Raw genomic sequence first — 27,242 nt, forward strand, 5'->3', positions numbered from 1 at the left:
GCGAAACAAAAGTGATTCTATTAAATTATACAACACTCCGGACTGTACAAAGGAAAAACACTTTAAATAACCAAGCAAAAATATACACAAATTATATAGATCATTTCAGAAGAGAAATTCACATCAGGTTGTATAAAGCTTTTTTTACTTTTTTTTTTTTTTACTTTTTGAGCTCATCCTCCTAAAGGGTTTATTCTCTATCACTATGTCGTGCCGGCCTATGAATGACCTACCACCAGCGTCTGGAGTAAGGGGAAACAAAAAGGCCACAGACAGATGCAGGGCTGCACCTTCAGGGCTGTGGATTCAAGTTTTGGAGAATAAAACATCCAACATATAGTGGTACAGTATAGAACGTGTGAGGCTGAATATTTAGGTTGTTTTTACTTCCCGATTCTGGGGTTTAGTGACTTTAGTAAACTGCTCCTTGTACATGAGTCTAATACGGCCATAAAGGTCTTTTTACATCCGCGACAATGGGTCCTAGAAAAGCTCATTGGGCCAATAATTGGTCTATGTTACAGTGATCAGCTGAAAATACTGACTAATCTCATCTTTTACAAGGTGCTATAAGCTGCACATCCGCCTGTGTTAACGGGGTTAGTGCGGCCGATAGCAAGATATTGAAAAGGCTGCATGATGCACTAAAGGGGTGCTTGTTGACAGCCTTTTACATGACCTGAAGTCCCAGCATAGGTCCTCAGTTCTTGGAGCCTATAACACTCATGTACAATTGGCCTAAGGCTGTGTTCACATTACTGTCAGAGCCTTTGTAGGTAATTGCATCAAATTTGACAGGAAGAATAGTGCAGCAGGTAGTGTTCTTCCTGTCAAAACAATCGACGCCACGCTGAAGACCAAGAGTCTATTGGCTGCTGCAATGCTCTTTGCTTGTTCATATTGCCATCCTAGTTTTATGACAGCAAAGACAGATCCATCTTAAGGTGTATGAACACAAAGATATGGACATAGGAGATTTTTATTGCATCACAAAAGAGGCTGCAGTTTGTTGTCCTTAGAAGTTCTCTACCATTTGACTTCTGCAGCCTGTAAGATATATTATACAGTGCAAGTTGCTGGGTGCCACTCTACATACTCTCTAAATGTACTGATAACATACCCTTAGGATAAGTCTTCAAGGTGCTGACAATCTACAGTAACACAGCTCCATAGATTGTGTAGCAGCCATTCTTGGTAACTGCAGCTCTACTCTCATTCATGAACCCAAGGTGCAGTAACTCAGAATGGCCACTACACAATGTATGGAGCTGTCTGGTTCCTGCACTCAAAACTACTAATCCGTTATTAGTGACCTCACCATCAATCTCAAGAATAGGTCATTAAGTTTGGTCTAAATCTCTGTGTAAAAGTACCCTTACAAAGCAATTATCCATTTTGACAGACTTTAGTTTACATTCCTGCCCCCACCAAACCACTTGTACTGTCGGATAGCTGCTTTTGATCTAAGATTTGTCCTGGGGTCTTCGGCAGGTGATGCAGTTATTGTCCTAAAAAACAACTTACTACTCTGTGTCAAATTGGCGTGCCCTAGGCCTGTACCGTCTCTCCATCCCTCCTCCCCACCCTTTTCATAATTTATGAAGGCCCCTAGAAGATTTCAGGATTTCTCCTATTCATTACTTGTCTACACACTTCACATGTGCAGTGTTCAGACAGGTGATGAATAGGAAAAATCCTGAAATCTTTCTAGGGGCATTTCTAATGATGAAGAGGGACAGAAAGATGCAGGCCTAGGGCAGACACTCTAGGCCATGCCAATTTGACACAGGGCTGCAAGTTTAAAAGTTGTGTTTAGGCCGATAACTGCATCACCTGCTGAACGGACTCCAGGACAAATTTTGGATTAAAAGCAGCTATCTGAAGGTACAAGATTGTGGGTAGAGTCGCTTTGAGAGGGGTGGGATGGCACCCAGCAGCGAGCACTTGTATAAGAAATATTTGCATTGTGTGGACTTCTACATATAAAGGATTTTCTTCACAACAGTGGGCTCAAAGGTGATATATCTATGAGTGTACATGTAAGAAGTGTTGGCTATGGTCCTGATCTCCTATAAAGCTCATCCGGCCGTGTACATATGTCCTTTTGCACACAAACCATCGCTCCTCCATGAATGGCACATAAACAAAAAAAAACTAAAACACAGTATAAAACGATCACTAAACCTGGATATAACAAGTCCACAGCTGATGCCTGGACTCTTTGTATATGGACAATATCTGAATAATGATATAAATAGCAGCACTAGTAACTCTGCTTATAGCAACCAATCACTGCTTAGCTTTTATATCTTAATGAGCTCTGGTAAGGTGAAAGCTGAGCTGTGATTGGCTGCTGTGAGCCAAATCAGGACAGTTCTGGCTCAAGGCAGATTGAGTAACTGCAAACCTTTCAGCCATCACCTCTACATCTCCCACAATGCAACAATGCACAATGCAGCGTGAGGACATGGGCTACAGTGGGGTGTAACCAGGATTAAAGGAACAACCTCAGTCACTAAGCCCTACAGTATAATTATAGGTGTGGGGGAATAACATGACTACAGTATTCTGCAAGTTACTTATTATATGAGCCTCTAATTTAATACAAAGTAAAATGCACAGCGACCAAGCACCAAAATAAAAATGACCCTGTCCAGTGGTATAACACACTGAGGAGGAGGAGACAGAGTCCTGTCACAATTTTGGATAAACCCATTTAAATCCAGATGAACATGAGCACTGCGCTGTTACAGGCATAGCATCAGAACATTTAAAGGGGAAAAAGAGGAGCATAGGTACAACGCTTCCATGTTTCCCCCCCTCTGAATACCCCTTTAAACCATTCAGTCCCATGCTGCCGGCACCATCTATAATCCATCTTACGTCACAACGTGAATTCTCATCGTATTTGTCATAAAAAGATAAATCTGAGATTACATAGCTGGAGCACTTGGGGAGAGGATGGGGAACCTTTGGGCCCCCAGCTGTTACAAAACTACAATTCCCATCATGCCTGGACAGCCAAAGCGTAGCTTTGGCTGTCCAGGCATGATGGGAATTGTAGTTTTGCAACAGCTGGAAGGCCAAAGGTCCCCCATCACTGCTTTAAAAGAACTGCGTTATCCATTGTCCTTTGACAAGCACTAATTGACGACTATTGCTGAATTAAAGTAATTATCAAAGATTAGAAAAACATGGCTGTTTGTACCAACAAAAAACCCAGTGCCACACATGTCCTTAAGTTGTGTGTGGTATTACATTTTGGCTACATTCATATAAATGGTGCGGAGCTATAATACCACACACAAGCTGTGGAGCAAGAGTGGTGCTGTTTCTGGATCATAGCTATGTTTTCCTAATCCTGGATAACCCCCTTTAAAAGCGGATATACACATTGCAAGGTTCTTTTCCCACAAAAGACACTCATCACATAGTCACACAATAGGTAATATGTCTGATCAGTAGAGGTCTTACACACTCCCCGGCTGTATCGAGCGGTGGACTCGTATAGAAACCTGCACTCTATTCAACTAAGGGGACAAGGGACTCCTGCTTTTGTGATCACTAGTCTGTGGATAGGTAGTGAGTGTCCTTGTGGCTCAGTAGCCATTCTTCCGTCTATACAAGCATGTTCAGCTTGTGGTTCAGCTGACAGCAATCCCTCCTGACTAGAGGTGATTGAACAGCGCAAATTTTCAGCAGGAGTCAAATGTCAATGGTTCAAGTTCAAACATCTCTACTCCTGACCCCCATCACACATAATAGGTGAGGATTAAGCTGCTGCCAGACACCTCTCTTGAGAATAAATGGATTAGGCATGCTGAAACTGAACATGCCCAATCCTTTTCTCCCTGAAATCTAACATGGGAGCATCCGTGTAACTCCACCCCACCCCCCCCATCACATACACGACAGCAGCTTAGACCAGCGTTGCTCTTTGGTATATAGAAGTGCCACTCATTTACCCCGCTCCTGAAATACAGCAGTATGTTACTGCTCTTACAACATATGGCTGACACACTGACTTGTGCTTCAGTTAAGGCTTTGTTGTTTAACAGCGTTCAATTAGATTTCAAAATTGTGCCAGGACACATGGAGCTCCCAGACTGGTAAAACCAGCTCCACCGCCACCTCTCAGTCACTCTGAACGTGAGAGTTACTCTAGTCACCTACCTGGCTGCGGGAAGAGAATAAATGCTTGCAATGGTATCAGAACAGGGAGTGGAGTAAGCACAGTAAGATTATGCATAGACTTTGGCTACCTTAAAAAAAATAAATAAAAAGAATTGCTGGAGAAAACACAAAGTTACATGACATGACTGAAGAACCATGGCCATACAAGAGCCTCCATACCACTGGTCATGTGCCTGCCGGTCCTGTGTCACAGACAGCCGCTCTCAGCCCTTATGTAAGCATGGTTCCCCAGTACAATGGTTTTAACTGGAAAGCCTCTTAAGCAGCACGTGTCTTGTGCCGATCCAGCAGGTTCACCCGCTGTGTTCTGACCTGCACCGTTTTCATCTGAACATACAGATTTTTTTTTTTCTTTTTTTACATTTTTTTCCCCTCCAACTGCAACAATCTGGCACTTCGAAGATGGAACAGATCTACATCCGTATTTTCCTGCAATCCGGTCATAAGTAGAAAAGGCTGGAGGTTCAGTCCCCTGCTTGAATGGTGGACGCAGGATAGCCGCATCAGGCCAGAGGTTGGTCCTGTGATGGGGGAGGACTCTCAGTTGACCTTTCCTTTCATACAAATTGAACTTGGTCCTGCAGGTACCTCAGCTCCTAACTGAGTGGAATGCAACTACATGAGCAGCAGAAGTCATCTCTTAGGCATTTGTCATACATTTGTGTCCTGCAAGAGAGGTTCTTTGCCCTCCCCAGGGGCTGGAGGACTGTGCGGATGGCTGTGTCCTGCGCCATGTTTTTTCCAGTTGCTGCGAATGTTCAGATTGGTGTGCTCCGGAATAAACAAGGCTACAAGGAGAGCCAGCAGGACCGAACAGGCCCCGAAGAGAAACGGAGGTCCGGGGATGATGGAATTCTGCAAGGAAAGGAGAGAACTGTCAGGAATGTTACGTCTTATCTAGGTCCTCTGTCGTCACATAAAATACTAGAATCCCTGAACTTAAAATCCAGTGTAGTTAGTATTGATGTAGTCTGAGGTCACATTTACACGTGTAGTTTTATTTAGTGAAAAAAACTACCCACATTGGGGGATCCTTACTGCAGTTCCCACACTGGCCACTAGGCTGTTCCTGTTTGCTGCAGTTCACTTTTGCTGTATATACAGGCAGGGGATGTGAGGCCTCATCACATCACTACAGGATGGGCAAGTTAGGTTTGCTTTATTATACTGCAGAAACAATCAGTAAGAATCTATACACAAATCAGACACTGCATGCAGCTTTCCTGCTACTCAATGGTCACTGTATTCCATCACTTTCTGGAGACTGTTACAAAGTGTGAGGTGTCTCTGATATGGCGGCTCCCAGAAAACCAAGATGTGTGCTACTTTTCAGAAGACGATGATGTGGTTAACACATGTCTCATCTACATGTGATCTTACACACATCGTAGGTCTTGCTTTAGATAAGATTAGTGAGCAATAGAGTTGAGAAAACTTTGAGCACGCTTGGGTTCGGATAAACCCGCGTGTGCTCGAAGTTCACTCAACTCTAGAGATCATCACTTCCTTGGACCTAGTTTATGCTTATATGATACATAAAGGCCCCATGTGTCTTCTTGTCCTTTCAGCATCTAACAGTGTCAGCAATTTTAAACGCGAACGGCCGATTCACACAACACCCAAAAATGTGAGATTACATTACAAAGCATAAAAACGTCTCTAAGCCGACAGCCCCGTACCTGCTGTAAATGGGATGTGGTCACCTTGTCCCTTGGCTCAGAGTCTCCTATAGGGTTTTCATCCAGTTCCACATGAAAGATGTAAAATATAAAACCATACAGGGCAGGTCCCAGTCCATTACATAATCCCCGGATTCCTGTGATCATTCCCTGGACGACACCTGCGAGAGAAAAGGAAGGGAACAGTCACTTCTTCATCCGCATAAACCAGCTTGTGTCTCATAAATCTCTATGGGGGGGGGGGGTTCTATTTAAGGGGGATGTCATCTGCGTGGACGCAGTCTCGTTCAGCACTTAAGGTCACGGTCACATATCTGAGAAACCAATGGTGGATCATTTTCACTGACAACATAATTTCTTTGTCAGTTTCTTTTAACAAGCAGGTAATCTAGCTTAGACATGGATATTATAGGGACAGACCATCATTGGATTAGTTAGGGGCTACCTCCCTGCACCCCACCTGTTTGAAGGCCATGGTGTTCATGAACACAGCCTCTTTAATATATATATTATATGTAGCAGTGGTAAAATATACAACAACAAATGTCCCATTCAGGAGTCTGAGAGAACACAGCGGTACCTTGTAGTATCAGACACGTACAGACTGAACTAAGCCTACAGTACAGTTATATTCAATCCTATTTAAAGTATAATACCATAATGTGCAACCTACCAGCACATGTATGACAGTTATACCTGTATATTATAACAAGCCTATTTGTAGTCCACCCACCTTGTTGGTCAGCATCCGCAGTCCGGGACACCAAAGCACTTACAGCAGGAAAAGTAATGCTGGACATTGCGGCCACCGCTCCTGCAGCCCACATCATCCTGCACGAGACAAGACATAGAGAACGGTCACAAGCGTAGCTACAAGATATATATCAGAAAGATAAAAACAATGCAATAACTCTGTGATTAGTGTGGGAGACTGCTGACTACATATAAGGTGTGACCTGCCTCCCATCAGTTGTGTGTAATATACACATTCACATGCAATGGATGCATCCAACACAAAACTGTTGTGGGCATGCTCAGCAGGGTTGGGGTATGTTCACATGTTCAGGATCTCAATACAAGAAACGTGACGTTTATTTACTATGGGTTCCTCAGAATCAGACAATTCATGTCATTTTATAAAAGACCTGCCACAGGATATATACACACATATACTTGTGTAACCAGTACACCACGGAAGAGACTGCAGCAGTACACAGCCGGACGCCATGAATACACTGACTTCTCGATCAATATCCCTCAGATGAGCCTCAGGCAGAAGTGTCAGGGACGTTGTCTCGCCGCCCTTCAGCGATCTCATCGCCTTCTCTAGTTTCAGGATGTCCTCTATTTGCATTAGCGGATTATGAGCTCAGTCCTGACAGACTTTCCCTCTATTCAGTGGAAAACAACACCGACTCTCAAAAGCCACAACAGTGGACGTTCTTACCATGGTTCTGATCCAAAGCCGTACCAGGCCAGCTGCAGTATCTGAAAGCCGAGGCCCAGCAGGATGGTGTTCTTGTTACCAATCGACCTCATGAGTAAACTTAAGACGATTGTCTGTATAAAAACACAAGAAAATTATATAGGAAACCATAATAGCCTATGGGTAATGGTATCCATTGTATAGCATCAATCACAGGCTCCAATATGGGTCCCCTGGTTTAAACAGTGCAGACACATCCATCCCCATACACTTTATACCTTTGTTGGCCATCAGTATAGAGCGTATGAGGCTCTCCTGAGCGTCCACCGACAAATAATGTCAGTGAAAATAGGGGGCACGCATGATGGAAAATAACTTCCCGACCCCTTTGTTTTTGGAGAGATCAGCCGCAGCCATAGCAGTCTGGCTGTGGCTTAATCCTCCGCTCTTTATAGAGAACATAGGAACAATTGGCACAGACGAGCAATCCTATGTGTCAGTTACTGAAGGTGTATGGCCACCTTAAGGCATATTGCAGATCCTCATTGTGAGTCTGATTCAGAACAATGGACAAAAGAATTATGACAATAAACTGACCGGTCAGCTTTCTCATAAAGTAACCTGGAACTATAAGTTATATATTGTGGCTTCTGCTGTTCCTGTTCTATCAGAATTGTTATTTCATTGGGAATACAGGAATTTACAAGAACACACAGGTCAGGAGAGACCATAGGTCGTCTGTGAAAATGGAGTGACCTGAGTTTCATATCAAGATCCACATTCGGAACCCAGATTCCATATTCACAACACCACCTCACTTATTTCAATGGGAAGTCTGCATCAACGTTCACACGTGTTTTTATGTGGATCTCAAATCCACATTAAGACAGCCTTCACACTTCAAGAAAATTTATAATTTCCAGACCCATAGGGTTCTATTGGGCACAGACACCCTTCAGGATTTTTCCTGAAAGGTGTCCGTGATGGGAGAATAGGCACAGAAATGATAGGACCTGTCCGATAATTGTTCAGAATTCTGGCACGGATGCCTCATAGAACGCTATGGGGGATCCAGAATTTCGAATGCGCGTTCGGAAACTGGAATTCCAGGTGCACTTGCATGGCAGCCTGGACCAGCACCAGCACCCAGGTGAGTGTCAGAGCCATTGTCTCTCGACCCCGTCAACCACTTCTCTGGCTGGAGGCAGCATTACGCTACAAGAGGCCGCTCTACCACCCAACCAGTTCTGGGGTGTCAAAATCGTGGCCCTCCAGCTGTTGCAAAACTAAAATCTTTTGGAAACACAACCTGAGCTTCAGTTTCATTAGTATTTTCCCACCTGAGCAACAATGGACAAAATTCCCAAAACAGCAATGAAGGCGGCCACACTTTCAGATGAAAATTTCATAATCTGGTAAGAGATCAGAAATATCAGTAAACACATTATAAACAGAATATTCACACACATAGATAAGAGGAGACCAATAAATCTGGCCACACATTCCACATTTGTTTGCACAGTGGATCTCTCCTCATCCCCCATAAACAAAAGCCTTGGCTGACTGTGCATGTATTCTGAATAGTGAGAGATCCAATATAGCCCACCATTCCCTCTCTCGATTTCTGCAGTCAGAGGTTCAGCTGACATTGTGTACGCTTAGCTTGGCTACTCCTCCATTATATATTCATAGTCTCACCTGTCTGAGGTACAGGAAGAAGCTGGAATACTGTCCGGCCTCCGGGAGGTAGGAGAGGAATACGGTGATACAGATGAGCAGGACGATGGAATCCTGGCCGACTTTCTTCAGAGACTACAGGAGAAGAGAAACAAAGTTGTAAAAACCATAAGTAATGCAAACTATTGAGACAGACATCTATAAGATAGAGACTGTGCTACTAAAGCTGAAGCGCATGACACAGAGTGGCGGTGACCAGACTGGGTAAGAAAGTGCAGCTGTTCAGTAATACAAAGGGAACCTGTCCCCAGGTAGGGTCTATCAGGTGATTTAGGGGTAAGAGTCTAGTGACCGGACCCCCTTACACTATCAATCTGAAATGGCCGCCAACCTCCGCATCTCCTGCTGATGTATTTTTGGATAAAAACATTTGACATGAGCGGTCTGGCTTTTGCCGACAGGCTGGAAGGCCCGGCACAGGTAACATGGCTCCTGACTAAAGTGATGTTCTTTCCGTCAGCTTACCGCTTCAGTGTGAATAAAGGGGCCCGATCCCAGGACAGGTTGCTTGTATTCTTGGCCACAAAACACACAAAAGCAGAAAGCATCACAGTCACTGCATAACAGGCTACTGCAGCCGACTTCTGTATCATAAGATGCCGAAGCAAACATACGCTGACCGAGCAAGCAATAAAAAGGAGCAAACAAGACCCAGTCACAATGGACAGGTCACATACAGCAGTAACTGCTTCATCATTTTGGCAGACACCTAAGTATATGAGTGCGAGGGGGGCACATAAGAGGCAGACTAGGCCACCATCTTTTCACTGACTTTTGATCAATTGTTTGGACGTCCTTTGTCTGCATGCGCTGACTTTGTTTTTTGCATAGACTGATAAAGAGTAACGCAAAAGCAAAGATTACAGCAAAGCAACAGAGCAAGACGAGTCTACAGCTGTACACCAGGGGAGGACAATCTGTATAGTAATGACAGACAAGACTGAAAACCACTACCTAGAAGCAGCTGTGAATTAGTATAAAATTCTATATATTATGATGTCAGTATATTGTGTAATATAAACTACAAAGAAAAAAAAAAATATCTTGATTTTACAATGAAAAATCCACCAGGAAATATGCAGGAACTACATGCTGTGTATGGGGTGAGATCTAAAGCAAGTCTGCAGGACGATAATCCTAATTAAAGGGTTAAATTAAAGGGGTACTTCAGCACTTCATATAAAGCTGCCCTTATATATAAAACATAGTAAACATCCTACTCTTACCTCACCACGCTTCCCCATCGTCTCCGGGTCCCCCACTAACTTGTCCCGGGAGTTACATTCTGTTTAGCCAACCAGTGGTGGTGGCCACAGCATGACACCAAGGGAGGGTGGTGATGTAAGAACAAGAATTATAAAGTGCTGGAGTAAACCGTTGGGGTGCGTTCACACCTACAGGATCTGCAGCAGATTTGATGCTGTGTTCAGTTATTTAAATGAAGTGCTCTCCATCCCCCCTAAAGAAAGCAGCAGATTAGAGCGGTGACCATCACCCTCTGTGTGAGGCCTCCTTAGATATTAGTGCTGTAGAGTCCTAGAATACAAGTCTTCTCAAGTGTTCCACACAAACTCCTATAAAACAGTTTAGCTCCCTAATGATAGTGTCCCGGCAGCGAGACGTCAATGCACGATATCACCCGATTACACACCCATGTAGGACACTGGTGAGCGTTCTATCCATACAGCTACACAAGCAGCTTACCTTCAGGAAGACTAGGCCTAGAAATCAGGGTTAATAAAAACTAAAAACGTGAAATAGAAAAAGTGTACAGACGTTTCACATCTATCAGAAGGCGCCTGAGCGCTGCGTACATTACAGATTCATGCTCAATCCTTTGTGGCGGCTGCATTGGCCGCAGTGTAGAGCCCCAGTCACACACGGCATCATGCTTTATAATAGGGTTTGTTAGTAAGTGTGAATGTAATCTCAACCCTCGCAGGTGAGAGTCCTGAGAACCAGATCTACACACTTTACAGGTTATGGTTAGGTGACCTAGGGTTTGGCCTGGAGCTTATATAGTCATCAGGTAGACAACGAAAGCTGAAAGCGGACCGTCTGAGGACATGGGAATAAGGCAGACTTTTACGTCTATGTCCTGCAAATAAATCATATACTGTCATGGAACAGACCAGGCAACGTAACATGAAGACTATGTTTAATCCATTTGTGGCTATGCTGCAATATACGTTGGGATACTCTTTAAGCCCCTTCCCGATATACATCATAAAGGGAATGTGTCACCTAATTTTTTTCTTTTACTGATTAGTGTCAAATATTAAAACTTGTTCTTTTATTCTAATCTGTTTCTATTTTCTGACTTTAATTTTTTATTTCTTTCAGTTTTTGTACATTGTTACGGGGGTGTCCATATTGCCTGAGCTGTTCTTAACAGCATTTAGTAATATGTTTTACAGCAAGACTTATGGACATAGACGACAATAGACAGAATATTTCCCCTAGAAATGAATGTGAGACATTACTGAGCGCGCTCTGTGACCTGTAAAGAGATCATTCCACAGGGAGCTGCTATTGTCTCCTTTATCTACTGGTGTCACATGACGCTGCAATGCTGTACAGATCACTTTTACAGCAGCCTCCTATTATCACCAGACACAACAGGAAGTCTCAGCTTAGTTTTAGCCCCAGTGGTGAGAATGAAAACTGCAAGATATCAGGATTTTTTATAATATAAATAGAAAAATGAAAAATTAGAAGAAAAAAAAAAAAAAAAAGAAAGTCACCAAAAATTCTTAAAAAATATGTTTAATATAAAATTATTATTTATACAATAAGTCATTTTCTGATGGCACATTCCCTTTAAGTCAGGAAGAGAGAAAAGAGCAGACACTTCATATAATGGAGGCCAGCTATTATCTGCAGCTGGCATCAAAGATCAGACCAGTGCCAGCTGTTTAACCACCTAGATGCAGTTGTTCATAGTGGCTGAGGCATCTAGGTGGTTGCTCAACAGATGGCGTTCCTGCCATGCTTCCCTGCGGGAGGTTTAAAAGTGGCTCTATTGTCTAAAATATACATATAACAGCGACAGGTCTGTTCACCTATTAGCCAAAACAGCAAACATGAGATGGATACAGCACAGCTGTGTAGGGGAATGTGGGCTCTCACCCATGACCCATGATTCTGTCTTTGACAGTCTATTACCCAATAAACTATTTTACAAAGTTTGAGCACCAAATAACCAATAAATACACACCAATGTCATCTACACAACAGTGACGGGTTCGCCATATAATATAGAGGTATTTATACAATGTACAGATATAGAATGTTCTCACTTACAGCAAAAGGATCTGCCTGTTCCCAGGAAATTGGAGCCCCCCAAGACGCTGGTCTCATCTTCTCTGGGAGAGACTCCGGAACGGCCACCAAGATGAAACATATGTCGAGCAGTGCAATAGCAGTTGCCAGAAGAACCACCAAAGAGTTGCCGTACGTGTCACTCAGGTAAGCTCCGATGGCGGGACTAGTGACCAAACTAGCTGCAAACGTGGCGGAAACCTGTGAAAATACGGCACAGATCAACACAATGCAAGAAAAAAAAAGAGCCAAGCAACAAACGTTAAAGTAACATATAGCGGTGGTCTGTAATCTGCAACCCTTCAGCTATCACTTAGTCAGTAATATGTGGCTGTTTAGCCATCACTGGGTCAGTAATATGTGGCCCTACAGCTATCACTGGGTCTGTAATACACGGCCCTACAGCTATCACCGGGTCAGTAAGACGTGGCCCTTCAGCTATCACTGGGTCTGTAATATGTGGCCCTACAGCTATCACCGGGTCAGTAAGACGTGGCCCTTCAGCTATCACTGGGTCTGTAATATGTGGCCCTACAGCTGTCACTGGGTCTGTAATATGTGGCCCTACAGCTGTCACTGGGTCTGTAATATGTGGCCCTACAGCTGTCACTGGGTCTGTAATATGTGGCCCTACAGCTGTCATGGCCCTAACACTACAAACAAGTCAGGAAAGAAAGAAGAAAGCGGCTTCTACCATTTGCTTAAAAACTTTTGTTGGAAATCTGTTTTAGGAACCAAGCCTGAACCCTGGTGCTGGTAGTGTCAGATTTGGATGTATATCCGTGTAAACAGCACGGTATTATACAGATCACATTACACTCATATCCTGACACTTTATATAAGCATATTGTCAGCAAAATCAAAGTTTTGTTCTGTGTATACACAGGGATTTACTCTGCACTCCTATCAGAAAGCTGGAAGGCGTCTATGGAAATAACGAGCAAAGGCCGATACCCTTACACAAATAAGGAGAAGATTATAATGGGCCGAGAGGAAGCCCGGTAAGAACGCAAAACGATCGTAGTCTACTGTGATTTGTTTGTATCCATGAGCATGTAAGGAAAATAAACACCTATTTGCAGTACTGGATGAGTGCCACATCATCTTTGCACTATATGTGTTATTAATAAAGGGGGACTCCGGCGGGGGGGCGGGGGGGTCTATTTTTGGATCTGCTGGGGAGGAGGTGGCTGAGAGAAAAGACATCCACTCACCTCCCCGGATCCAGCGGCGGGTCCGGTATTGCGGCGCTCCGGTCCCTGGGCGCTTCCTGGTGTCTGACGCGAGCTCGAGACATGACGTCTCAAGTCCGCTCAGCCTGTCAGTAACAGAGGCGGGATCTGAGCGGCCTTGAAATGGATCCCAGCAATTTTTTACATTTGCCCCGAGTTCTCTAACAAGAGTGCTTCTCCTGGCTCGATATGATGGTTACTGGGGGGCTGAACACTCAGATCCTAACTTTTTTATTTTTAAGTGACAGCGCCCACTTTTAAAGTCTAGAATCCACCTACCAGTCCGTATGCCATGCTTCTCTCATGCTCCTGTGTTATATCTGCTACATATGCAAATACCACAGAAAAGGTAACAGCGAATACGCCAGACACAGAAATAACTGCAAAGTACCACCTGGAAAAAGGAAAAGAGGCAATGACATGAATGCATATAATATAGACTATACATATAAATAATGGGATTTACCACATACCAAGGGCTGATCTTCATCAGTGGTATAGGAGCACACGTGAAGAAGACGGTTAGCAGCAAGAAAGACTTCCTCCCCCAAACGTCTGAGAGAGCCCCTATGAGAGGTGCACTGAGGAAGGACAACAACCCCTGGAGGAAAGGAAGAGACATGACAGCATTAGTACTGACAGCTCTCCTATACAGCAGAGTTTCATCAGGCGATTTCTGCATGGGAGATATTAATATTCAGCATCAAGAAGAGGAACAGATCCATTAAGGAAAAGCAAGAGAGCCATCCCTGAAGGGGGATCTGATTTGGGTTGGTTTTCTCTGCTTTGTAGCTCACATACGGAGCCATGTTACATTGGTGTCTGCACAACTGCAGCGAGGAGAAGGTCTAATGAAGCAGCTCACCAAGAATACAAAGGGGAAGCTCCATTTATAGGGGTTGTCCAGGGCCTCTCTTCTGCCCAATGTAACACTGTATCCTCTGGACATATCCAATGAATAGATCTACACGTCTAGAATAATCCTTATCATGCCCCTAACAAATATATTGTACACCCAAAAGAATTAGGCGTGTTTTTCAAACACCACCACTTTTATTAAACACTTGATTTTTTTTTTTTTTTGGAGTAGTTTAGGGAGTACATCAGCCAAAAAAAAAATATATCTTTCAAATCAACATCATCTTTCAATCAAAAAATTCCAGTATTTATCAGCTGCTGTATGTCCTGCAGGAAGGGGTGTATTCTTTCCAGTGTGACAGTGCTCTCTGCTGCCACCTCTGTCCATGTCAGGAACTGTCCAGAGCAGGAGAGGTTTTCTATGTGGATTTGCTGACATAGAGGTGGCAGCAGTGAGCACTGTGTCAGACTGGAGAGAATACACCACTTCCTGCAGGACATACAGCAGCTGATAAGTACTGGAAGAGTGGAGATTTTTGTAATAAAAAAAATCAATTACAGTTGATTGAAAAGTTTTTTTGTTTTTTTTTAAGTGAACTACTCCTTTAATAAAAGTAATGGTGTACACTAAAAAGAATTAGGCATGTCTTTCAATATAACATCAGCATTGAGATGTAGTTAATAGCCAAGTGACACGGTTCCTAAGGCATCCATTTGTCAGCCCTAAAGTTATTGTGCACGTGTCCTGATTAATAGGAGATTATGTGAACAATACTTGCTGGGTGTTGGACGGTCGCCTCTGAAAGTGTCCCGCCCAGCATGTAGCAGCAGCAGCGTCTCTCCACGCCTAATGTGAAACCAGGTAAGATGAGAGAGGGGCTGGACAAATGCTATAAGACACAGCAGAGTACAATGCCGCTCCATTTAGGATTCCTCTTTGTTGCAGGATCCACATTCTAGTGACTGGTCTCAATGATCAGGTGTGAACAGGTGATAAACATCCATTGTCACCTGTCCATAAATGCAGAGAGACTGCTGAGCAATGCAGACATCACAGGTAACTTCATTCTTTACCTTTACACCTTGGATGAGTCCATTCATAAGAAACGTGTGCTTTGGGAAGGTCTCGTGTAAAACCTGTGCAAGAAACAGAAGGTGGTGAAAAAGCAGGGAAGCGGCTATCCATACATACAGGAAAAAGCAGTGACTCTGCCTGTGCTTTATCGTATCTGGTGTTTTACCAAAAAGGAAAAACTGTAACTGTACAGGGTGTTACTCCCATATAGTAATAGAGCTGTGTAGCCCCAGTGTTATAATATACTACAAGATAAGGGGGTTTACACCGTGTATATCTTGTAATTGCCCTGTACAAAGAAGAAAGGGGCAGGCACTCCCATACAGGTCCCTAATCTAAGGGTCCTATTACATAGCCTGATGGGGGTCCGATAACTGTAAACAAGCGCCGATCTGCTAGATCGGCGCTTGTTTACTGGCCCTATTACACGGCTCAATAATCGTTTAACAAAGGCTGCATGGACCGATGTTACCGATGTCCTTGCAGCCCTTGCTTAAACTGCATACATTACCTGTCTATGCTGCAGCGCTCCTCTTGCGGTCCGCTTCTCCCCGGGTCCCGCGTGCTCCAGAGGGCCCTCTCTCTCAGCTAACAGGCCGCTCAGACAGGCTGCTCTGAAGCTGGAGCATGCGAGACCCGGGGAGAAGCAGGTCGCCAGAGGAGCCCTGCAGCATGGATAGGTAATGTATACAGTTTGGAAATCGTCAGCTCCGCATCACTATTACACATATCGCGGTCTGTGCCCGACAATTATAGGTCCAAACCTATATCAACAATCAGCCGATGATCGTTATCATCGGCTGATCGCTGTGTTTATCACACGGATCGATAATCGACCAGATAGGGCCGATTATCCTAACATGTAATAGGGCCCTAAGGCTGTAACACGCCATGAATTGGAGATAAACATAAATAGCACATTGTATGGGTATCACACAGACAGATAACGCTCACGTAATAAATTTGTATACAGTTGATATCAGTTGTTCTAGGGCGACCAGAAAATAAAGATTATACCCATATTGAGACGGAGACACTGGCTTCCTCCATACAAGCATATAAGGGAAATGTATGTAAATGTATTTTCCATAAATATGACAAAATCCCCAACAGCAGTAGGATAACAAGGGCACACATTGGATAAAGCTATACTCAGTGTATACACATTACGTTACCAGTCAGACCAAACCTCCTGGCTCTCAGTCACAGCAACAATACGGTTGTCGTAGCTGGGCAACAATCTGCAGAGATGACCTAGTAACCTAAAAGGGATGAATAATACTACGACTTCCTGTTGACTACACCTCTGGCTTTGGTTTGAAGCATCAAAAATGAGTGTTCTTAAAAAAATGCAGTTGTGCATAGCCACCGTAATAAAGTGGCAGGTGCATAGTAAATCTATCCAGGATGTGTGTACTATGCACCTGCCACTTTATTCTTCTGTATTACTGTACTGGACGCTAGGCTTGCATCTACCTCAGTATATTATACATTGATTGTACTCTGAGACATTACATCAATGGACTGCGGATATCCTGGCATCCAGTATTAGTGCTATCTAGTTACACTACTTTCCGGTTCCCTGATAGCCATGTACATTAGCTGATTAAATTTTTAATGTGTATACAATACAAGATCTACATATATATATCAGATGATACCGTGGCTTATCTTCTATGTTGGTTTGTGAAGGATTAACAATGATTTTATACTTTGCTCAAGAGATGTGATCAACGACACACAAGCAAATCATCATTAGTTGCTTGATCATTGCCGGTATACACACAGAAAGATTATCACTTAAAGGGAACCTGTCACCCGGGGCAGGACCCACCCGACCCCCCGATACTTACTCTCTCCCACTTACTCTCTCCCACCACAGAGACATCGCAGCCCACTCAATATGCAAATGAGCAGAGATGAGTCCAATGTCCATAGGAAATCACTGGAGCAGTGATTTCCTATGGACATCGGACTCATTTCTTCTCACCTGCACATTTAGTGGGCAGCCATTTCTCTGCGATAGAGCCGACAGGTGGGGGGGGGGAAGTATCGGGGGCACTATCGTGGTGTCAGGTGGGTTCTTCCTTTGGTGTAAGGTTCCCTTTAAATTTCAACGATATAATGATAATCTTTCTGTATAATTCTTCCGTAATTTAGGTTTGCATAACCCCAGACACTCGGCATTTGACTCCTGGTGGCTGGTGGAGATCACTGCAGCCCTAGGGCCATAGACTGTATCCATGTTTTCCAGACATCAATCTTTTGCAGACACCGAGAGTCAAACGCAGAGCATTCAGGGTGTCACAAACTCGACATTTGTTCATCTCTAGTCTGTACCTAATATGTAGTATTAATTAATAAGGTGGTGATCCATATGGTTATAAATATGTGTATAATACCATTAGTTCCGACAGAGTGACACAATGCCCTATTATTGTGTCACCCCACCTGTGACGCTTCAGTTGTTGCAGAACTACAAGCCCTTTAATGCGCCGTCAAAGCACAGAGAGAGTTGCCATTGTGAAAGATCTGCAGCACAACAGGTCGGGGAATACGGCTCCGTGTTAATGTGCAGCACAAACCCAGGCGAGCAAAAAACCCACAGCAGTGGTCCTATGTGCAGAACACAAGAGTCTTACAAAGCAACACTTATACCATAGGGCTCAACAAGGTCAGGTTTTCTGACACTAGCCGAACGAACGTTAAAACAGAACTTACCACTAAAGTCGGAGCTGTAAGCAAACCCCAAGCGAAAAATTCAAGGAAGATGACAATGACAGCATGATACACGCTGGGAGCGCCAAACCCCTGAGGCTAAGGACAGAAAGACAACATTAGAGTTTACTCCTTTACAAAGCTAAGAGTCATTTAAATGGGTACTCCTGCACAAATAAAAATTCTGAAAGTTATACAGATTTTTAATTTACACCTATTTAAACATCACCAGTCATCCAGTACTTATCAGCTGCTGTATGTCCTGCAGGAAGTGATGTATTCTTTCCAGTATGATACAGTGCTCTCTGCTGCCACCTCTGTCCATGTCAGGAACTGTCCAGAGCAGGAGAGGTTTTCTATGGGGATTTGCTACCGCTCTGGACAGTTCCTAACATGGACAGAGGTGGCAGCAGAGAGCACTGTGTCAGACTGGAGAGAATACACCACTTCCTGCAGGACATACAGCAGCTGATAAGTACTGGAAGACTGGAGTTTTTTTTTTTTTTTTATAGATCTCTCTGCTCATAGACCCATCTGTTCATAGACATACAAGAAGAGCCATGCTGCTGACAAGCAATAATTTTTTGGTTCACCTGATCGCTGGGATGATACATGGGCAATGATCAGGAATGAACGCTCATAGGATCACCCGATCGTCGGCCCATGTAAAAGGGCCTGAACATAAAGCAGAAAGCCTACTCCCATTAAAAGGAAAGTAAGGACACGCCGATAGATGGAATAATGTAAACCACCTCCTGCCAAGCGCAGGGCGGGAAGAATCACAAGTGTCTGAGCCTGCCCGAACAGGAGAAGTGATGACAGGGCGGTATTCAGCGGCCAGAATTAATACGATAACCGGGCGAAATAAAAGGGAAAGTACACAAGACACCACTCTGCAGGGAATATGCAGCATATATTCAGTAAATTAAAAAAAAAAAAAAAAAAAACAACAGATTCCAGATATTTTTTTTCTTCCCTCATAGTAAGGGGATGGACAATGCCCATCAGTAATGCACCACCCCGAAAACACCAGAAGATGTAATGGTGTGCAATGTAAGCTTCTCCAGCTGCTTAAAGTCCCATTGTACCATGACAGTCTGGTTTTTATGGCAGGAAAGTCACAGACTGGAGATCACTAAATTATAATACTCAAGGCTACAACAACCAATAAAAAGCTGCCTATAACAGCTATAACCCCAGGGCCACCATGCACATGAATGCTTCATCAGGTGTTCTAAGTGGGGAGAGGAGAGAAAGATGATGCCAGACACTCATCCCTTCCAGACTCCTCTGGCGGCAGCATAAAGCATGTCCCTTTTTAGCTAAGCTTGGGGAAATTTTAGGATTGTAATAGACTGCAGCCATTTAATCTTAGTGACCAACCACAGCTACATTTTATATCTCTCCACCCAAGCTGATGTGCTTTGTTTTGATGTATTAAAAATTAATCTACACCTTAAAGTGTTACGGTCATCTAATTTTTTTTTGCAGAAACCAATAGTACAGGGGATTTTAAGAAACTTTGTAATTAGGTTTAATAGCTGAAAAAATGCATTTTTATCATGAAAAAGCAGTTTGAAGATCTCCCCCCTGTCTTCATTGTTTTCTATGGACAGGGGAGGGGTGGAGGGAGATGAGGCACCAAAACAGGACAACAAAGTTAATTTACAGCTACATCACTGGGCTCTCTCTTCTGAAGTCAGCACTGACCTCTGAATACCGGCTTTCACACAGCTCCCACTGTGTAATCCTTTGTTCTCTGCTGGCGACTAAGCTCCCTCCTCCCCCTCCCCAGGTTACACAGGGCTCGACTGATGGAAAAGAGTCGAGATTTCCTGAGCAGTGAATGAGAGAGAGGGGGGGGGGGGGACCTGGGGAAAGTCTTTTTGAATGCAGAAACGGCATATTTGCCTAATAAACCCAATTACAAAGTTTATTAATATCGCCTGGACTATTGAATTTTGCAACAAAAAAAAAAAAAAAACGACAGTGACACTTTAAAGGAAACTGCTGGGAGCACTTATCATCAAGGTGATCCCCGATGTTTTTTTCAGGCCCCACCAGCTGTGATGCATAGACCTCCCCCTGTTTAAGTATAGGGAGAGATCTATGAATAAAGGCAGACAGAGCAGGCAGAAGCCCCAATGACTCATGGTTTAGGAATGACAGATATACAAGGTAAATACACAAACACTCCAGCTCATCTCTACCTGCAAAAATACATGGATCGGCATCCAGCCGCATGTCATACACAAGAAAAGAAAGATGTCCCAGCGCTGTATAAAATCCTGAAATCTTTATTCCATGCAATTTAAAATCGGCAATGCAGCATCAGGACACGACCAGACTCGCCAAACATCTACCTGCTTCGAGTGTAAGCGGTGTTTGGCTGGCCGTGTCCTGACGGTGTTCTGCCGATTTTATGTAATAAAGATGTAATAAAGATTTCAGGATTTTATACAGTACTAAGCCAGCTTTCTTTTTAGATCATGACAGATATACACTCCTTAAACAAATATCCTTCAAAGTATTAGGCTACGTTCACGGTGGAACGGTCATTGTTTATACAGCGTGCAAACATATCCTAACTCTGACGTTTCTCAGTGTAAGGCTGCATTCATACGTTCCGTGACGAGGAATGCCTGTAATGGACTTCTCCCCCCACCCGGGCACCGTCCGTGATAAGATGCTGGGAGCGGGGGGAACTGTACTGATATGCGCCGCGCTGTAATGAATCAGCCATACGGATCTGTCATTACAGCGCATATCTATACAGTTCCCCCGCTCCCAGCATCTTATCACATATGCTGCCCGGGTGGGGGAGAAGTCTGTTACAGGCATTCCACGCCTTAGAATTGACCCCCCCCCCCCCCCCCAATCACCATTCAGATGACATCGGTAGAACAGGTGCACTTACAGAGCCGCCATCTTTGATGATGATTTTCTTTGCGAGAAGAACGCTGCGGTTCACTCTCTTCTTCTTCTTTCCCTGAGTCATCTTCACATAACTAGGGTCCCGGCAACATTCACCTAGAAAGAAGAACACAAGTCTGAGCCAACTGCGGTAATATGAATCAGTGACGGTGACACTGGTTAGCTGTACCAATCTCACAGGTTATCTACCTACGGCACAGGTGTCAAACTTGCAGCCCCCCAGCTGTTGCAAAACTACAATTACCATCATGCTAAAGCTCTGGCTCTCCAGTCCTGATAGGATTTGTAGTGTTGTAACAGCTGGAGGGCAGCGAGTTTGACACCCCAGATCTAGGGGGTATATACAGCCTGTTAGCCATAACCTAAATAGGTCTCCACAATTCCACTTACTTTATGATAAAGCTCTAAAAGACAAAGTCCCAGAAAGTTAGGGTCAATGGGCAACCAGACCAGAGATGTGAAAATGCATTTTATTATTTATCTTGTACTGAGAAGTTGTAAAGAAGTTACAGTGTACAGCGCAGTCCAGAGCTGCATTCACAATTCTGTTCACTTCTATGATGCTGTGTGATGGATCGTTCTACTACATAGATCAGGGGTGTCAAACTCCGGCCCCCTAGCTGTTACAAAACTACAATTCCCATCATGCCTAAAGCTTTGGCTTTCCAGACATGATGAGAATTGTAGTCTTGAACAAAATAAAATAATTCTTTTATTATCTGTAGTGCCCCTTTAAAAGATCTGACAAATTTGTAGAAATCTTTACAATGCTCCTAAAACCTGCAGATTACTTTAAAAACACATAAATGCAAACAGCAACAGCAAAAAAAAAAAAAAAAAAGTGGACTATGATACTACAAGACGACAACACAGCTCCAGTATCCATCCAGCTATGAATCCTCAGAGTACCGTATGCTGGTCACACTTTCTATTCCCTCGCTGCCGTCTGCTTCCTAGTGTCACTTTCTATTTCTCAGATTGTTTATTTCATTGATCGCGCCGCCGTACAAATCACTGTGGTTAGCAGTGAGGTTAGGAAATGTAACAACGACTGTGGCAACACTAACAATAGTCATCGCCGCTCTTGCTGACACTGCCGGAAACCATGAAGATTGTGACAGCCAGCCAGGATGATCCGGAGGGAAATACACACGGGGTCCCTCCAGTCGTCACACATACGGGGCATCTATATGCATCTAAAACAAGGATGGGTACCCTCAGCCCTCCAGCTGTTGCAAAACTACAATACCCATCATGCCTTTGGCTGTCCAGACATGATGGGAATTGTAGTTTTGCAACAGCTGGAGGGCTGAGGGTTTCCCATGCCCAACCTAAAACATCCAGTCCCCCCCCAAAAAAATTCCACTATGTAAATAAAAAATGAATCATGAAAAGTTTTATGATAAAAAGTTCCAGGCGGTGAAATAAAAAAAAAAAAAAAAAGTGATGGCTGCCGGCCAAACCTTCATGCGGCAGACAGTCCCCTCTCCCCGGCTCCTTCATGTACACAAACGCGAGAGAAGTTTTCCGATGATGAAACCTATTTTTAACTATTGTTATAAACACGTCACGTACAGATAGCTTTCAGCAGCGCACGAGGGGGGACAGGCAGCCCAGATGGGACATGAAGCTTTCTTTCCCACATTTATGTTATGTATGTGTTATGTAGCACTGGATAACCCCTTTAAAGGAGTAAATCAGAAAAAAAAAAAAAAAAAAATTTTTTTAATTCAACTGCTGCCAGAGACTTCTATAAAAAAAATTCCAGTATTTATCAGCTGCTGTATGTCCTGCATGAAGTGGTGTATTCTTTCCAGTCTGACACAGTGCTCTCTGCTGCCACCTCTGTCCATGTCAGGAACTGTCCAGAGCAGGAGAGGTTTCCTATGGGGATTTGCTCCTGTTCTGGACAGAGGTGGCAGCAGAGAGCACTGTGTCAGACTGGAGAGAATACAACACTTCCTGCAGGACATACACCAGCTGATAAGTACTGGAAGACTGGAGATTTTAAAATAGTAATCGATTTATTTATTTTTTACCCCCTCTGGAGTATCCCAATAAAAAAAAATTAATGGGTAATGTAGTTTTGCAACAGGCGCAAGACCAGAGTGTTTTTGCTGACTGCACAACCATCATCTACTGAGACAATATGGGAATTTATCAGGACAGGAGAGAGGCCTGTGCGGCCGACGGGCCTGGCCCTCAGAGGATCGTGCGGCCGACAGGCCCGGCCTTCAGAGGATTGGAGGAAACGCTAGTCAGAAGCACTCAGCATTGACGTTCTCAGTTTCATCCCTAATTAACAGTGATGGGAATAAAAGCTCCGAACAGAAGAGAAACAAGATATTAGGAAAGCTTCTTTTCTCCTCGGAGCTGGGTCCACTTCCCATTATGTGTGATGGAGGAATAGAAATCATGACCCTATAAAAGTGAATACAGTATATACAGTTGTGGTTGAACAGTGCACAATGGCTGCAATCACACGCCACAATATATACAATATATTTCCATCCATAAATCGTAGACTCATGGTGCGTTTACACAGTGAGATTTATATGACAGATTTTGGAAGCCAAAGCCAGGAATGGATTTGAAAAGAGGAGAAATCTAAGTCTTTCCTTTATGACCTGTTCTCTGTTTATAGTCTGTTCCTGACTTTGGCTTAAAAAATCTGACAAATAAATCTCTCTGTGTAAACGCACTCTTAGTGGGAAAAACAGAAAGATTCCATCAGGATAAAGTAGGGATTGTTATCGGATTGTTCCTGCCACTACACACATGGCTCCCCGCCGCCCCTGTTCATCTGTACATGGGAACAACCCTTGTTTTTATCCTCTGACCGGTAACCAGATGTCCCCCGTTATATTGCCTGGACACAGGAGGACGGGAACCATAACATCCCCTGTAGTCAGTATCCACCCTCTTACCCAGTGATCTCTCATAACCTCCATAAAGATGAGCGCAAATGAAGCATGCTCAGGTCTGACTGTCGGAGGATGAAGTTGTTAGATGCCGCCCTAGGGAATCCGGGGAAACACGGATACAGCCATAGGCAACATCTGTATTTTCCCAGACAGGCTGCATCCAACTTTTTCAGCGACCGGTATTCACATGCTGAACAGACTTATAAATGCTCCAGTTAGGGTCCTATAACACCGAGCTATTTTAAAAGGGGTACTCCAGCGGAGGGGCACTTTTTTGCTGGGACCGGGGAGGAGGTGGCCAAGGGAAAAGACGTCCACTCACCTCCCCGGTTCCAGCGGCGGGTCCCGCATCGCAGCGATCCGGTGCCCGGTTCCCGGCCGCTTCCGGGTGTCTGACGCTGACCCGAGACGTGACGTCTCAGGTCCGCTCAGCCACTCAGTGAAAGAGGCGGGATCCGTTTCAAGTCCGCTTAGATCCTGCCTCTGTGGCTGAGTGGACCTGAGACGTATCGTCTCGGGCCCGCGTCAGCCACCTGGAAGCGACTGGGAACCGGCCACCGGAGCGCCGCGATGCGGGACCCGCCGCTGGAACCGGGGAGGTGAGTGGACGTCTTTTCCCACGGCCACCTCCTCCCCGGTCCCAGCAAAAAAGTGCCCCCACGCTGGAGTACCCCTTTAATAACTAACAATAAACAATTGCAAACGAGATTGTTTATAGTTAACGTGAAATCAGTCACCGTATTACACAGAACGATAGTCGTTAGTTACAATCGTTACTATGATCGTTTATTCCTTCTGACCCCAGCAAAACAATGAGCAATGTGCAATTACACTGAACGATTAATGAACAAATGCGGAACTTGAGCGAACGAATGTGGAATTACAGCGGACGATTAGCAATAATTTTAGGTTCAGATCTAAATCAACGATCAACGACATACGAACGATTTTTCAATCGTTGCCTGCAATTACGCAGAACGATTATAGTTTAAAGTAAAAAAATATAACGATTTTTCGCACGATAATCGTTCCGTGTAATAGGGCCCTTAGTCTCATCTCTACTCCTAAGCAGTCACAGCCGATCCCTCTCTTTACCGAGTATGATGGGAGAACTCCTGATATACAGGCTTATCGTAAGCTTCCACTACCAGATAGCGGCTAAAACACTTCTTCACCACCATCATGGTGGGGGAGTAGACTGTGACTTTCCATAAACATGCCTTGTTATGACACCATATGGGAGACAGATGCCCCTGTATGGCTACAGTATACATATACAATGAAAGCTCTATCTGGTGCGTAAATCAGGGACGTTAAACACGCAGCTCTCCAGCTGTTGCAAAACTACAATTCCCACCATGTCTGGACAGCCAAAGGCTGTCCAGGCATGATGGGAATTGTAGTTTTGCAACATTTGCAGGGTCATGAGTTTGCTGTCCCTGGTCTAAACATAGGTCATTAAAGGGGGTATCCCCATCTGAAGATGTCACCTCTGATCCCCAGAATGAATGGTGCACATTGACCATGGTCTGTTTGACAGTCATGGTGGCCCCATAGAGAATGCGCACTAGTCCCATTGGTCCCCCACTAGTCCCATTGGAACCCTATCATGGAGGGGCTGGGGTTTCCTCCCACTAAGGGTGGGTCGGCCGCCTCCAGTGCTTCAGCCTGGGCCTGGTGGTACAGTCACTTTAAAGGGATATTCCCATCTCAGACACTTATGGTGTATCCTGCTATACTTGTATAGATCAGGGTCCTGAACCCATCCGCTCTGGCCTAGGAAACAGCCAAAGAGTTCACCAGCATCTATAGGGGCCACCATAGATAGAGGATGAGCAATACCCCTTTAAGACCATAGATAGCCAGGATAACCAGTACCCCTTTAAGACCACAGGTAGCAAGCAACACCCCTATAAGACAATAGAAGGCCAATATCCCTTTAAAACCATAGATAGTAGCCAGGATAGGTGATACCCCTTTAAGACCATAGATATCCAGGACAAGCGATACCCCTTCAAGACCATAACCAGCCAAGGCAGGCGATACCCCTTTAAGGCCATAGATACCCAGCATAGGCAATACCCCTTTAAGACCAGATCCAGCCAAGGCAGGCGATACCCCTTTAAGGCCATAGATAAATACAGGACAGGTGACACCCCTTCAAGGCCATAGATATATACAGGACAGGTGACACCCCTTTAAGGCCATAGATATATACAGGACAGGTGACACCCCTTTAAGGCCATAGATATATACAGGACAGGTGACACCCCTTCAAGACCATAGATATATACAGGACAGGTGACACCCCTTTAAGACCATAGATATATACAGGACAGGTGACACCCCTTTAAGGCCATAGATATATACAGGACAGGTGACACCCCTTTAAGGCCGTAGATATATACAGGACAGGTGACACCCCTTTAAGGCCATAGATATATACAGGACAGGTGACACCCCTTTAAGGCCATAGATATATACAGGACAGGTGACACCCCTTTAAGGCCATAGATATATACAGGACAGGTGACACCCCTTTAAGGCCATTGACATCCACTTGCAGATATCTTCTATGGTAATCCAGGCCATAGTTCACACAGCAGAATCTGTATCAGAAGAGGAAACCACGGCGGACTACAAGTCCCAGCAGAGCTCTGTGGTGGTCCCACACTTATATCCCACTGTACATCAGTCTATGGATGGAGACAATGGAGCAGATGGCGCTGTTTGTGTTTCCATTCACTGACAGCAAGCAGAGAAGCTGACACGCCGAGGAGTCTACAGAAACCGCACATAGATTCTCCTCACAGCCTGATACTGGGAGGGAAAACCGTGACAGAACCGCAGGTGAGTACGGAGCCGAGCACAACGTCCGGTCCGTCTCATAACAACCTGTCACTTCCTGCCGTCCACGTCCCGGTGCCCACCTGTCACCAACCGTCCCGCCGCCGCCTCCCGTCCTCAGTGTCCGCTCACTCACCTCCCTCCTCTCCGGTCTGCCGTGTCCCCGGTCTCTCCGCCCCGACTTACCCGTCTCCGTCTCTCTCCCTCTCTCTTCTCGCCGCTCCTCTCACTCGGCCGCCATCTTGCGTACACTCCACCTCCTCACGTCAAATCGCGCGACCCGCCCATTGGCTGAGC

General features: G+C 44.5%; 1 protein-coding gene across 2 annotated transcripts; it reads right to left on the reverse strand.

The window, feature by feature from the left end:
* Window positions 1–3,756: 3,756 nt before the first annotated feature.
* On the reverse strand, window positions 3,757–27,242 carry MFSD14A (major facilitator superfamily domain containing 14A). 2 transcript variants are annotated; one of them, XM_069967559.1, is made up of 13 exons: window positions 27,082–27,242; window positions 21,158–21,270; window positions 18,244–18,339; window positions 15,522–15,584; window positions 14,063–14,190; window positions 13,869–13,983; window positions 12,340–12,558; window positions 8,998–9,111; window positions 8,640–8,711; window positions 7,321–7,433; window positions 6,607–6,704; window positions 5,874–6,034; window positions 3,757–5,049 (listed from the first exon to the last, which is right to left on the reverse strand). In XM_069967559.1, the coding sequence occupies exons 2-13, from the start codon at window positions 21,236–21,238 to the stop codon at window positions 4,846–4,848; spliced, it is 1,464 nt and encodes a 487-aa protein (XP_069823660.1). In that variant the 5' UTR covers window positions 21,239–21,270; window positions 27,082–27,242; the 3' UTR covers window positions 3,757–4,845. The 2 variants fall into 2 exon arrangements, with proteins under 2 accessions (XP_069823660.1, XP_069823659.1); XM_069967558.1 differs by having other exon boundaries at window positions 27,132–27,241.

The sequence above is a fragment of the Dendropsophus ebraccatus genome, chromosome 4 (genome assembly GCF_027789765.1).
Source record: "Dendropsophus ebraccatus isolate aDenEbr1 chromosome 4, aDenEbr1.pat, whole genome shotgun sequence".
Taxonomy (NCBI): Eukaryota; Metazoa; Chordata; class Amphibia; order Anura; family Hylidae; genus Dendropsophus; species Dendropsophus ebraccatus.